Here is a 16,001-nt window from a genome sequence, read left to right on the forward strand (position 1 = left end):
GGCGGCGCGTCCCTAGCGCAGTGCCGTCCCGCGGAGCGCTGCCGGCAGCTCGACGCATCCGAACGAACGAAACGCCAACACCCGCACCACCGCACGCGCGGACGTGTTTACATATCTAACCAAATATCTTAATTGCGAATTTTATTTTTTTTATAACTAGTGTAGTGCTGATTTTAACTGGATTTAATTTTATTTATTTTTAGGTAAGTATTTTTTTTATTTTAAGGTGCAAGTCAATCAAATTTCTTGCGCACGTTTTGTCGCGCGACCTTTGTTTCGGCACTAATCTTGTCCTTGTTCTCTTTTTACTAAACAATTATGACTTTTTAAAAAAATAATTAATTTATTTATACTATTTTCCACAAATCATTTAAGGTGAATACTTGTGTACGTCAGACATGAACTTCTATATCACATCGTATATATATATATATATATGTATATATATATATATATATATATGTATGTATATATATATATATATATATATATATACATAAATGTATATATATCCGTATACTTAAAGCTACAGGAGTTCTAAAATTCAAGTCCGAGAAGAGCCGACAACAAACTCGGGGGGTTTTATTTTGGTCACTTTTACAATATTCTTAATACAGTAGTTAGAGCAATTCACTCCCAAGCTCTATTATCAATGATTAAATTAATCATATTTATTAAAATTATCGTTACTAGATTTAACGTTATTAAGTAACAGATTCAGTTATTAATTTTTTCCGTGGTTTATTATTAATTTACACAGATTCTTTACGTTTGAAATACACTGATTATTTTTAATTACGGAATTTTAAATTAAAACACTGTCTAAACCAGTGTTTCTCAACGAAGAGCCCACGCCCCACATGTGGGTGGGGCCGATTTGACTGTAAAGGGGGGCAATTTGATTGTTTAGGGGCCAATTCGAAAGTGGACTCGACATGAGTTTAACCTTTACGTTTTAAGATAAAAATATACATATTACATAGGGGGCGTAAGTATTTTAGAAAGGCAAATGTGCCATGGCACATAAAAGGGTGAATAATACTGGTCTAAAGTATACACTCAAAGGCAAGCAGTAATGAAGCAGTCCTTAAAGGAGTGCCTGATGTAACGTGTTTGATAGTCTGAAAACTATCTCGAAATACAAGAATATTGCCGCTGTAAATATAACAGGAGACTTAAGAATAAACGTGTATCATTGTAACGGCCTTCCTCTAGAATTACTCATTTTCCGCTTGTCCAACATATTATTAATGAACGGATAAATTTTAAATATGTATCTTACATGTAACATTTTACGATTATATGGAACGTAATTATTAAAATTAGCATATTATTCATAGGTTATCATCGTGGTACCCAATTTTGTTATTAGGCAATAAAATAAATAATGACATTAAAGAAAACATTTGTAGTTTGCCATGTTCTTCATATTTAAAATTTCCTCTAGTTTATACAGTGTTTATTATTTTATTACGATAGTGAAAGGAGATTCCCTCGCTGAAGGTAAAATTTGCGCCTTGCGGTTTAGTAGCATCAGCTCTATAATTGCCAAAGCAACCTTTGGCGTTTGCAAAATACACAAAATTGGATTTAATTAAAGGTTTAATAATTGGCGTCTAGTTCCAGCACCAACAATTACCATGTTCTTGTTTGTAGCAGCTGCTAGTCAAGCTATTGAGATAACTAATAGTGCACTGTTTCTAGTTGATGAGCATAAATACTGTGTGGCTATGTGTATTCACGTTCTAAGGTATCACATTGCTGTGGAATGGGCGTAAATATCCTGTTGTTGTTGCAATAAGCCAAAGAAAGGAACTGTGATAATTTAATAGAAATGACTAATATAGTTTTTTTAGTATAATTGTAAATTTCTTGATATCTATCGATTTAATTTCGTCAACATATTAACTAATAGAACAAATGTAAAATATTTAATAAAAAAGGTATTGATATTAACGTCGGGGATCACACATATTTTCTTGTTACATATTTGCATTTTACAGCGCCGTATTTATTACCCTTATATTATAATTTAATATTTTTTATTGTACACGCTAGGATACTTTTAAAACATATTACGGTATAAATACATAATATAAATATAATACAATAATTAATGAAAAACATCTGTGTTGGATCACATTTGCCTCAGAAAGAGTAAAGAAATAGAGAAAGAAAAAGAAATAAATTAATGGAATAATATTAGTAATTAGTCTAGTAAATATTTCTTAACAATTTTCCTAAAAATAGGCAGTGACTCTATAAAATTAGTTACTCTCTTGTATCTGTGTAAGGAATTACAATATACTTCCATGTAATGTCCCTAAATCATTATGATGAAATAAACTAAAAAAAGGTTTTTAAAATTAAACTAAAAAAAATCCTTTTGTATAGTGAACGAATTTTTAAATGAAAATTAATCTTGGTTGAATAGCTCTACTGTATTGATGGCACTGTAAAAGTAACCACCCGAAAACTGGTCTAAGTATGTTGTGGACTTTTCAGATCAGAGCGCGCTTGGGACTCTCGAAGCGTTAAGTTGAAAGTTGGCACTATAGGCGAGTATAAACAGATTCTTGTCTCTATGAAATTGAGCTCTCCTGGTCCTTTATGTTTAATAATATCAACAGATTACTAAATTACAGTCTCACGCCATTTCTATCACCGATACAATACGCCGCAAAGATATAGGATTTATTTTGCGATGGCTTACACTGTGATGCATTCATCATAAAGTTGGACAACTTTTTTGAATATACTAACGAATAATAACCTGAATAAATAATCTCTTAAAAGAAATACAATATTCGTTAAACGTGGCTGAAGTATTTTAAAACTTAAGTAAAAACGATTGATCTGGAATTCTTGGAGAATATATATATTAGTGCGGAAGAGTCCACGATGTTCGTAGCATGCTTCTCTATATTGTTCGTGTTAATTTTGGGTTCTAACATATTTTTATTATATGATCACTTAGATTAGTTTGTTGTAAAGACATAAAATCTCGAGAGATAAATTTTGGTTTTCTATGTTATAGATTTTATTTTCGAAAATATATTGTGATTAGAAAATTTAATACAAAATGATCATTTTTATATTAATTTTATCAATACATAATCATTATAATTAGTAGTAGAGTTTGTCTGGGAACAGTAAGCGAAAAAGTGAATGCATTAATATTTGTGTTATCGTGTGAGGAAACAATAAAAAATATAAACAGTCGTTCTTAACTTAAACCGCGGAGCCTAATTAGAGATATTATGAAAATAGTTAATGTAACTAAATCAAATATCGTGTACTGCAAAGTAAGGTTGTTCCTTTTTCGGAAAAAAAGATTATTAAGCATAGCTAATGGAAAAGCGAATAAAATATGTTACAAAAGTTATTTACTTTATAATTAATTATATTTTCAATTATTAATCTACAGCTAAATTGTTATATTTGCGGATTAGTATTTATCAGTAGAAATATACAATATTTGAAAATTTTGGTAGAGGTAAATCTCTATTTTAATTAAGTTATAATACATTCAATTATTTTATTCCTTTATTAGTAAATAGTGATTTATCTTTGCCGTCACTCAACTTGCCTAATTAGAACACAGTAGACACTAAATTGAATACGAAACTCATAAATTTTAAATAATACTAAGAATTATGGAGCAATATAAACTATGAGTAAACAAACCTAAAAAAATTAAAAGCTTAACCAAAAAAAATATAACTTACGTCTTGAAATTGGCAGTGGACCTGTGAAGTTAAATGATACTTATCACCTTATAAAGAATGTACCATACGAGTAACAAAATAGGAGGGTCCAGTAGGAAAAGGAAAGATAAATAGATCTAACAGAGGGTAGGCTAATGACGTAATTGATATGACTGGCTGACCAGATGCATGAAGATGAAAAAAGCCTTAATAAAAGGGGGTCCATATTTCAAATACCAAGGCTATAAAGCATACTAACTAATAGTTTTTATAAAACACTAGCTGTCTCGACGAACTTGGTACTGCCAGAAGTTAATGGCCTGTCGTATTCAATAAAAAATGTAATATACTTCAAGGCGATAAACTTATTGTATGTGCAATGTATAAATTAATATTGTGATCGATAAATATACAACGGATATGCTAAAACATAATATAATTTACTGTCAAACGCGTAAATCTTAAATAGTTATTTTCTTATATTTATTCTTAAAACACTCAAGTTTCTGCGGAAGTATTATGAAAATTAAAAAAGTAACAATGAAGGTGATAAAATCATTTTCACGATATTGCGTGCCCAACGGAAACTCAATATAAAAATATCTACTTAAATATATGTTTAATAACAACGTTCAACGTTCAACTTCACATTGACCCATTGAAGTAAGCCTTTCAGAAAGTACAGAAACGTCATTTGTTAATTTTAACATGATATCTCAATTATTGGTAAAGAAGCTAAGCTGCCAATGACCAGTCACTGTTTTCTTATTGCAAATCACTACGAACATACTAAGCTGATGGATCTTAATATTTCATGTCTCAAGTACACGTGTGTTGTTGAGAGGTCTATTATGCAAAAAAATTACTTCATGACACTGTTAAGGGCCCTGTCAATTATTAGGTGAACGTTCTACTTATACAGTCACTTATTTAAAACAATAAGATGCATGAAGGTTTTAATTGTTGTCAACTAAGTATTGATAAAGATGTTGGTCCGATTTTTCATCAAAGGATATCGTTCTAGTAAAATCATTCGTTATATGCAAAAAGAAATACTTGTATGCTCGCACCTGGATTGTATTTACAATATACCTTGATGTAATTTACTCGGGAGTGAACTTTGTTATATTCTAATTCCTTTCTTAGCTCTGAAATTTGTTAAGTGCCGTCCCCACAGATTTGTTCCACTCTATTGTCCATTGCCGCCTATCTCTATTGATTGGTGTAGACCATTGCGAAGAGTATCCAGGACCGTTTGCATATGGTCAACAAGATGCTGTGATTGCTCTTCTTGGCGGCAAATTTCTTCCACTTGGTGGTGAATCTACTTCTCCCTTTACTCGGAAAGTTGTTCTTATTGACAGTGCGCTGGTTCCTCTTGGAAGAGGGTTTGAGACTCGACAGAATTTTATACAGAAATTTGGTAACATAGTACACTTGCCATAATTAAAGTAAAACTGTCGAAATCATTAAAAGGAGCTAATAAATGGTTTAAAAATTTAATCTCGATCCTTTGCCATTACCGTATGTAAGGAAAAGAAGATGTGATATAATTATCACAAATTGTGCTCCTAGTAGTATCAAACCTTAGAATTTGCAATCGTCAGGCACGGTTATTATTGTTTAAAGAACAGTTTATGTATTTTATCCGTTTATTCATAATGTTACCTGGATAATTATGCACATTATTTACAGTGATTACTTGTGAACGTTATGAGGAGAATGCTCGAAAAGCTCAAGTTGATGGGAAAGAAATTAGAATCAAGTAGAGTTAAACATGGCCATATGACATGTTTCAATTCAAACTACGAAGGTTTGAAGAGCCGGCAACAAATTCGGAAGGGTTTTTTGTGATCTCTTTCTCAATATCCTTATTACAGTAGCAGAGAAATTTATTCCTTAAGCATAATAATAATAATGTTGCTTCATGTAATGACATAAAACACTTCATACTTTTATGATACTTTTTACGAGTTTTTTTAAATAAATTATTTAATTTTATTGCATGAAAATTCATAGAAAATACACGAGAAATTAATACAAAATCATACACTGTAACTCAGAAGTTAATATTATATAATCTATATTAACTGCCACAACAGTGTTTATATTGTTAAAAGTCATTGTCCTATGGCCTAGGCCTATTGATGACCGCGAATGTTTTGATTGACAGTATGGTTTGTGTGGGAAAAGTATGTTTGACATAATTTTGCGCGTAATTTCTTCATTCATTTCCCTTTTCCTTATCGAAAATACGTTTAAATAGGTATTTTCTGTAAACTTAGATTTATATAGGTTTGAATGTAGTCATAGATCAATTGTCAAATCAAAAAACGTACAATAGATGGTTCGGTTAGTCTCGTCAGATGCGATGTGCGGCGGGCTAATGCAACGCATTACGCACGTTTGTCGACAAGTTCGTACGTCGTGAGTAATGTGCCGGGAGGAGGATCTGACTCAAACCTCCGATTTAGCATCGGACGCTTTACGGCGTAGTAAGAGATATTGATAATTTCAACAAGGTTGACCAGATCACCTAATTGCAATGTGAAAGCTTTATTTTTTTAGGTCAATTACTATCCTTTTTTTTCTAATTAAATTGCCATTTTAGTTCTCAAATCAAATCTCAAATAATATGTAAGAATTACACCGATGATTATCAAAAAATGCACCATTTTTTACGGTGCACTCCTTCATTTACGTGCTACTACTACAAATTTGAGAGCGAGATAGAATGTATTGTTTCTATCTCAATGGTTTATTCGGTTTTGACTACCACATAGGCTTAATCGATACTGAAAATTTTCCGCATAGGAAATTCTTCAAATTTTGAAAAAAAGTTATAACCATTTGAAGCTTGACCAGAGGGTGTGGTAAATGGCTGGTATGGTTTTGGATGACTGTGACTTTTGATTCATCCTTTTTTTCCTTTTTTTTTTAAATTTAGTAACTGTTAGTCGTGCAAGGAACGCGGTTGGAGATTATCTGGTGTTGAACGTCAAGTTTCTCCAACAATATTTGCGATTGTCGATAATACATATCTAACACATTTTAAAACGCTGAAGTAAATACAGGCACAAGACGATCATATTCACTAACATCTTCACCATCAACGATCGCTTAGCTTTCGTCAATATTGCAGATATGTTATATAGTATGATAAACTTTATTCTTCTCTAGGCAGTATTTACAAACGCAAATTAAGTAATGCTAGAAAGGTTTTTTTGCACTTTTCCGGTTCAACACAAATGATTAAATACAGACAATTTGCTTCAACAATATAACAAATGTTATCACTTACAGTGAATCTCTTAGTTCTTTATAATCAACTTCTCCGGATGTCCACGAGACTCTTCATTCGACTAAAACCAAACGGTGCGTTTGTTGGAGATCGCTGGTTCATACACATAGTTGAACTACACTTTCAGTAGTTTCTGCAGCATTGGTTGCACGGTGGAACTCGTATTGGAATATGATGTGACACTTTAGTTTTTCAATTTTTATATCCTGAAATTAATGAAATAACGCAAAAATAAATGCAAGAGTCAGAAAAATATTGTGTTAGTTTTCATTCGAAATCAATTTCAATTTTGCTTTCCAAACTCAGGTACGACAGTGTTCAAAGCTGCAAGTGTAGAGGAATTGTTGTTTATAGGTAAATATCTACTATACCTATACTTTAAAGAAATGTACAAGAATTCTCAGTACCATTATGTTTAGTCTTGTCGCCTTGAGGCAGATTGAACTTTCGATTTCGATTTTTTTATAACAGTTGGTACACAACAGCAAAGCTAACTTTTAGAGAAGTAAAATAAATAATAAAATTCTTTTTTATGGCGAACGAATACTAGAGTTTACATTTCATAACAAACTTTTTTCATGGTTATGACATCAGAATAGAGTGAAAAATTCCTTTGAAGGAAATAAATATGCAGTGATGAAATATTAAAAGTGATTATTGTACAATGGTTGGACTTACGACTTATCTTTAACATTTTTCTTAACTTAACTTATTTGTGATACTTTTGATTTATTTTTGCACAATAATAATCAAGAAGATCCTTCGTATAGATATAGATTGATTTTTATATAAGACGTGGAATTTTAGTACAGAATTATGTTTGTTACGTATCTCGAACATATAATAATGGCCGTCCATTCGCTCCTCATACGAAAGGTCGGAATCTTGGCATCGTAACGCGAGCATTATTCATCGCAGACGTCCGGCTCGATAACAGCTCCCACCTGGAGCTCAAGGTGCAGCCGGCAAAATTTAGATTTTCACATCTATTTCACAAGTACGTAACATTGCAGAACCAAACGTTATTCATAGGTGACCTTGTGTATTCATTACAAACAAATTCAATTTGGTATACGCTATCTGGTGGATAGAAGACGTTGTTAAGGTTGTTGATTACAGAAGAAGCCGGTTGTAAGCCACATTCAATCAGTCCTATTTGAAATTCTTTATGGGTGGCCTACGTAGACATGGCTGAAATGACTTTGGCTGAAATAATGGTGATGATGACGATGAAAGAATATTTATAGTGGAGATCTATCTCCAGCAGCGCACTTTTTACGGTGGAGTTGATGAATGTTAAAGGTTATAAATTAGACCGCCGCTAGAATATAGTCATTATTTTATATCGTTAGTTTTTGAATCAACATGTTAAGGGTTAGTAAAATTCTGACGGCACGTAAGCTAGACCTTTTTACATTAACGAAGCCTAAAGATTAGCACGGGATAATATATAATAGTAAGGGCAAATCAATTCAACGGATAAGATATTCTACGGAATAAGTAGCTCGCCAGAATTTAAGTAATTATAAGTAAAATTAAGAAGTAGAAATAAGAAGTAACATAATGATCTAAGGCAGTATTTTTTAAACTTTTATGTGCCATGCCCCTTCTAAAATTCTTACGACCTTCCGTGTAAGATATATTTTTTATATTGAAGCAAAAGGACTAAACTCGCATTGAGACCACTTTCTGAATGTCTTCTTAACAATCAAATTAACCCCCTGTGGGATGTGGGCCCCACGTTGGGAAACACTGATGATTGTGCTGTATAAAAAACTAAGCATACTATTAAGTCCTGTTATAAGTTGTTAAGAAGCGACTAAGCACCGGTTCAGCAACCGTGCAATTTCAAATTTATCAATATTAATGTAAAATGGATTAAGTAGGTATTAAAATTAACAGGAATATATATACAGTCTATTCCACTTAATGGCAGAACTATTTTGTTACAAAAAAAGGTGGCCAGCTAAGCTCTTAAGTGCTTGGACACCACGGAGTGACTAACCCGTAAAGCCTCCCAAGAACAAAATTTGGCTAAGGTATGTTTTACCAATTTAAACCTATGAGACTTAAGTCAAGTTTAATTACTGTTATTATTTTTTACTAGCCTAGCACGCCCACTGCGGGATATATGCCTTCTCCTTAGATTTCCAATATATTTTAATTGTTATTTATTACTATTATTGGATATGTTTTATATGAAAAATTGTTTGTTTCTTTCTTGATTCTGATGATAGACCATTACGTAAGAGATTATAAGAAGTTTTATGTAATATTATTTCATCAGCTCTAACAGTTTGAAAGCATAGGAAGCGGTTCACCTGCCGTCGCAAGCGCAGTTCGCGCCCTAATTCTCCGTCCTTGTTCCAATAATAGACTCCCTATAAACGTGTTATACTGCGGCGCGTGTTTACATAAGGGCCAATAATTTGTTGATTGACAAATTAATTTTAGGTCATAGATTTTGTAACTTGACTTAATCATGCAATATTGTCACTTGAACATGTCAATTTGGAATCAGTAGTAATAAAAGAAAGAGTGGTTTTTATCTTAATATTTATCATGGTTATGTATGATTATGTATGTATCATTATATTCTGATTATGTGAAATATATAAATATTGTATTAATTTTTACAAACAATTGAAATAATTCAGAAGATAGTGTTCAAATTTTTATATAATATATATACAGGGATATTATATAAAGGGATTCAATATCATCGCACTATATATTTCGTTGTGTCGCCTACTAATCAGAAATGAACCTCGACTATTAGTTTCCGACAAGTTAAAACGTTATATTTTTTGTAATAAATCTCTTATTAATTTGCTTTAAAAGGAACTGCACCCTCTATTCCCAATTTGGATATTTAGATTTATGTTCTAATACTTTTATTACCAAAAGTAACTTTCTTGATTCTTACAACCTATTTAAAAAAAAAAACAGCAGCTTTTCCCCGCACCCGTTGGTTTTGTAACCCTTGTGGCCATTACATTTGAGATGGAAGAGGCCATCACAGAGGAATTCAATTTGATTCTTTTAAGTTCACGGATCCTTCCAGTCCGTGAACTCAGTTCTGATGAAGCCGTGAAAGCCCCCAGGCTAACAGCATCAACTTCAATCGAAGCGAAGCAAGCAACATGATTCTAGTTTCTTACAAATGAATCTTTTTTGGCGTTCTTCACATGACGTGTACAAGTGATTACTGTAATGATACAAAAAGGATTAATAAATGAATAAAGTGAACGAAGTTGTAAACCAAGCAGTACTAGCTGTTCCATGCTTCTCGTTATTACTGACGTACCGGACACGTTTCGTCCCTTTTGACCTTACAACTATGGCTTGTGCCTACGAACAATAGATTATATACTAACAAATGACTAGCAACTAATTCTCCAGCAACTGGATGCACGCCAGTTACAATCGGTCCTTTCAGAAGTCTTCGGGTAAGGCCTATGTAGAGCAGCGAACATATTGCTGTTGAAATGATGATGATGATGAAATCTCTGGTCTTTTGAAAAGCCAAATGCTCTTTAGATTCTTTAGTAGAAAGACGCCAAAAAGAGATTATATCATTTACTATTATTGGCAGTCCAAATAAAAATTTTGCTATAATTATATATTGCGATTATTGCTAGCTCAAAAAAATCATCCATGTGTAAATATTTTATATTGCTTATTGGGAATATAATTTCCTTATATCTCTTTGTAGAAATTGAAAATATGAAAGATGTCATGAGTGGGCAGTCGCAGTTAGAACTTAAAATAAAACCTGGCATCAAGCCATCAACTATAACTGACGTAAGAGTGCCAAATTTCCGTCGCTACATACCATTGGCGATGCCATGATTTAACTACCGAATTTCATGCTCTCAAAAACTAAAGTTAAAATTTATAAAAAAACACTCATTTATATTCTTTATGTAAATATTTATTGTACAATATGAAACAAATCAAAGTACAGAAATAGGCAAAGGAAGAAGTACAAATGGCCGCGTTATCGTAAGCGTCGATTTCTTCTAGGCAACGATTCTAATATTAAATTTTAGTTTCTTAATTTTTTTATGACGTTATGAAAAAAATCAATGTCATTTAAAAGAAAATTAGGTTTAGGTAACGACGAAAAAAAAAATATACGACGTATATAATAATTAAACAAACATAATATGTATGATCAAACTATAAACTATGAACGTTGGAACTAAATTTAGTCGACCTTGAGTTAACGGCAACATCACGAAAGGTTTCCCAAAAAAGCGTCTGTTTATAATCGATAACTGAACACATGATCTCATTCCGCAGTTGCAAACACGGATCAGTCAAGAAGTGAAGAGAGTTGCAATATTCATTGAATCTAGAAACCTCGATGATGGCTGAAAATGGGTAAAATATTTAATATTTTTAAATAAATTCTATAAGAATATTTATAAAAATTTAAAATGTAAAACTAATAATTCATTATCAATTTGAATATACACGTGGTTGCGTTCATTTAGAATACTTTATAATGTCAGTTTGCATAAAAATAACGCATTGATTGGCTTCTTTCCAGATACGGGCCTGCGCCAGTCGCTGGACATATTGGCAGAATACCTAACTTCGGCAAAACACAAGTTAATGTAAGTTGCAAATGCTATATAAAGACATTTAAAGTGATATTGAAAATAAAAGAACAATAACTGCTATGATCACCAGCAAATAAAACTCTTTTGTCGTTTTCACTTATATTGAAAATGTTTTTCATTAATATGAAAACTTTGTCGTTTTATTTGCAGTAATTTGCTATATGTACATTATTTTTTATTTTTTTGGTTTTTTTTTTACAGCCGATGGGCAGTGTGGAACCACCGGCGTGTATTCAAAATGCGATGATGACAAAGGATAAGAAACCATTTACATACACTCCTGGCGGTCTAGACTTATCACAAATACGAACTCCTAGCATGGCAAGGAGACTAGCAAGGCAACGTTCATTAGAAGAACAAGAAAAGGCTTATACACCACAGCAATTTAATAATGGCGTCAATTACCACCCACAAGGTGGTCAAGCCCCGCCACCACCACCTCCACCAGCGCCTAAAATACCAGCACCGCCTCCACCACCACCTTTAATAATAGAAGCACCCAATGCAAAGTCTACAAAACCCGTGCCGTTAGGTGAGAGACCCGAAATTGTCATTCCTGAAAATCCTATTGGCATGCTGCGGAAAACTAACAGTCCATATCATTGGGAAGTTGAAAAGGCAGAAATGCAACGAATGGGACCTGTTCCTAAATTTGTGGAAAAAGTTCCAAGTCCTTTAACCGTAAAGCTCCCGCAACAGCGAATGCAACAGACTTATTCTTCACCAGATCAAGGACGAAACTATCATTACAATAACCAGGCACCCGAAAGTCCTTTATATCGACCTGAAGCTCAGTATGGGAACCAAAAATCTAACCCTACAAATGTTAGTGGGTCTCCTCAAACAAGAGACATGTTAGTACGACAAGACTCACAATTCAACAAAAGCCCTCAACCGTTTGCAGGACAATCGCCAATGAGCAACGGTTCGCTTTACTCGCCGGCGCCAAATAATAATTGGAGGCAGCCGGAAAAAAGAGATTCTCCTGTGAATAAAACGAATAGTCCTCTATCTCAACAGAGTAATCGCGGGCCATTTTCTCCGGCGGTTCAACAAAGCTTACCTAATTATTCTAATCATTCTCCACCTGTTTTTCATACATTGCCAAGAGCGGGACAAAGAAATCAAGAATTTGCGAACAATAATTCACAACAGAAGCCAGTTCAACAAATTCCTCCTGCAGATCAGTCAAGTTATACACCATGGCGCACAAACACCCTTAACAATTATCAGCGGGGAGTGGAGGTTCCACAAAACAATACGCAGAATTCAAATTTAAATCAACAACAAGCTTATAGTCCACCATGGAAGTCTACTGATGCCAACAATAATCGAACTGAAAATAATTATGTTCCTCCTTGGAAACAGGAGCAAAAGGTAAACTCCCAACAACAATACAGTCCTTCGTGGAGTCAAAATCAGACTCATAACAGAATACCAGAAAACTCTAATGTACCTTGGAGAAATCAGGACGTAACGCAAAGTACAACAAATTCACAAGAGCAACCTAGATACCAATCTTCTATTTCGATTCCCGTACACGGTAATCAAAGAAAACCAAACCCACAGCCTGAATACAACAGTCCTTCACAAAAAGAAGTCGTTTATGTTAATCAGGAACCAATATTCTATTGCCCGGATAGTCCCAAATCTATTCCTCCGTGGGTAAAGACACAAAAGGAAAAAACTAAAACTCCACCTCCTGCTTGGTGTAATAGGCCTTTGGAAGGTCGAAGAAGCGCTCCTAGAGAATTAATGACTCCACCAAGAGATTCAAATCAAGAGCCGGAGTGGATAAGAAAAAGCAATGATATGCAACGTGGTGTGCGAGAAGTTGTGAGCCCACCAAAATATCAACAAACGGCACAACCAAACTGGTCGACCCGCCCATCAGAAAATCGTAAAAGTATACCTAAAGATAACGCACCGAATTCGCCCGGAGCTAGAATAATACCCATTCAAATGGAAGTTACAAGTACAGAGACCAGAGACCAAAATCGACAAGTGGATCGTCAGCAACCGCAGTTAAGGATAGTTATAGATATGAAACAAAATCCCGAAGCACAAGCTTGTGCCCAAGCTCCTTATTCTCAACCAACTCAGCGCATCATGAGGGTTTTATCCCCACAATTAGTACGATTTGATGAGGATTCTCGGCCTTCACAGCATGAGCTTCCAACACTGAGTAGGCATTTAAGCCAGGATAGTCATCCTAAGACCCGTATTATCCCGATACAGATTGAAAGTGGCAACAGCGGGGCAAATAAAAGGTATTTATGAGTTTTGATAATATTATTCTATAATGTATCAATATTATACTTATTTAAAAAAATATTTTCTTTAAGTAGGCGAGAATTATATGTGTAAACTGACATTTTCAGCTTCGGTGGGCGGTACTGAGGGAGCCGTTTGCACTGGTCCAAAGTAAACAATTTTTTATTGCACCGCTTGTAAATTTGCGATGAATCAGTGTAACGCTTGCTCTAAATTTAGCAGCACTCTGCTTCACGATCGCTCTAATTTCTGTACTAATGTTATTTTCAGTGTGACCTTTAATTGCTCTGATGTAAATTGATACACAGAGGCTCACTGCGTTTACTTACACTGTCGTTTCACATGATCATTTTAAAAAATAATGTCATTTTTCATTAACTAGATTTAAAATGTAATTTTATTGTGCTTTCTTAGTAAAAGAAATAAAAATTGCGTTTGGCCAAGCATAAATAAATCATGTTACGCAAAAAGTTCTATCATTCATTATTCATCAGTACAAGTTAAATAATACCCGACAAAAAATTAATAGTTAATTTTATTTATTACATTTGTAATAAAATAACGCTAATGCAATAAAAGCAATTATCCGATTCTCGATCACAATGATTAAAACTAAAAACAAAATTTAAAAAAAAAATGAAAATTAAATTGTCTTTTATTTTAGTTGTTGCATTGTACATAAGACATGGCGTATATTGCTACTTATTTAGTTTTAAACTAGATATCCCTTTGCTACGCCGCATTTACGCTTACCAACGTCAATGTAAAAAAATCATCGTTTTACTATTATTATATTTTATTATCACACAAAGTAAACTTGAAATAAATTTCCACATGAAACGCAATGTCAATGCAAAATGCTTTCCGTCACAAATTTAATTAGATTGTAATTCTTTGTCAACATTGACTCATTTCTATTCCGAAATTTGGTATTCATAAACAATTGACATAAAATGAAAAAAATGGCATCTTTATATTTAAAAAAAATTCCGAATGGTTCCAGAATGTACTACCACAAATTCAGTGAAGAAGATTCGCCACGTCAATCGAGATCTTTCAAAGTGTTACAACTGATGACCGGCACTCGAGATTTCCATCCAATTCGTCTCAATAATAATCAAGGTTATACTGATTTGTAATGCTAAGCTTGATATAACATCGCATATGTTATTAAAAAGAAAACTTCCGATTTAATATATGGATATCATCAATCTTAAACAACTAACATATGTACTATGGTTATATTAATAACAATTGATTTGAAAAGATATAGCTGTCAAATATATTTGTGATTAACAAAATGCTTGTTTATTTTTATATTTGCTTTATTTTGTAAACTTTTAATAATAGAATATATTTTTATTTTTTGCGACGTAGATATTTTATTTTTATTACCAATTGTATTTTGCAATTGTTGAAAATTAAAATGAAATATTTAAATAAAATCGAGAAATTTTTTAAATGGCGCGGGTAATGTAGCGATAGGTTTATAATTGAGAAATATTTTTGGATTTCTTTATAGATAGATATAAATATATAATAAAAATAGATATAATTTAATTTTACTAAGAACTAAATAAACCAACGGCGAAAATACACACTTTGGCATGTGATGTTACTAATGCTCATAAATTAAGAATACGGCTAACTTACCAAAGAGTTATTTTATAATATTAGTTTCTATTGTATACTTTAATAATAATATTTATATACTGTTTAAAATAAATATAATAAAAAAGAATATGAAATGAGTTAAATTGAAATAAAAAGGTTATATAGGAAAAAGATCCCTTTCTATCTACTTTATAATAAGGCATTGGCCTAAGAATGTCATAAATACTACATTAAGGAAAGGTTTAGATGTACTGTTACTACTTGAAAACTTATTATGAACTAAACTCTCTAGCGTCTTTATATCTGTTTCGGTACCAAAACACTTTTTTAAGGCAGTGTTTTTTAATTGTAAGATCGTGGTATGTTTTGTTTTAGACTTAACATTAGACATAATTAATGACTAATAACATATTTAACTAATTGAAATTTAAAGTATAGTAACATAGAATATTAATAATAAAGTATCAAATTTTGTTT

The 16,001-nt window shown here is 32.7% G+C and overlaps 1 protein-coding gene across 2 annotated transcripts; it reads left to right on the forward strand.

Moving 5' to 3' along the window:
• The first annotated feature begins 35 nt into the window (after positions 1-35).
• Positions 36-15,763, forward strand: LOC137920227 (uncharacterized). Of its 2 annotated transcripts, XM_068763500.1 has the most exons (6): positions 36-203; positions 11,314-11,394; positions 11,564-11,630; positions 11,838-13,906; positions 14,018-14,060; positions 14,914-15,004. In XM_068763500.1, the coding sequence occupies exons 2-5, from the start codon at positions 11,378-11,380 to the stop codon at positions 14,034-14,036; spliced, it is 2,172 nt and encodes a 723-aa protein (XP_068619601.1). In that variant the 5' UTR covers positions 36-203; positions 11,314-11,377; the 3' UTR covers positions 14,037-14,060; positions 14,914-15,004. The 2 variants fall into 2 exon arrangements, with proteins under 2 accessions (XP_068619601.1, XP_068619602.1); XM_068763501.1 differs by lacking the exon at positions 14,018-14,060 and having other exon boundaries at positions 14,914-15,763.
• The last annotated feature ends 238 nt before the right edge of the window (positions 15,764-16,001 follow it).

The sequence above is a fragment of the Battus philenor genome, unplaced genomic scaffold (assembly GCF_028537555.1).
Source record: "Battus philenor isolate CCGP_79_NKW_IND1 unplaced genomic scaffold, ilBatPhil1.0.hap1 SCAF_18, whole genome shotgun sequence".
NCBI classification, from domain to species: domain Eukaryota; kingdom Metazoa; phylum Arthropoda; class Insecta; order Lepidoptera; family Papilionidae; genus Battus; species Battus philenor.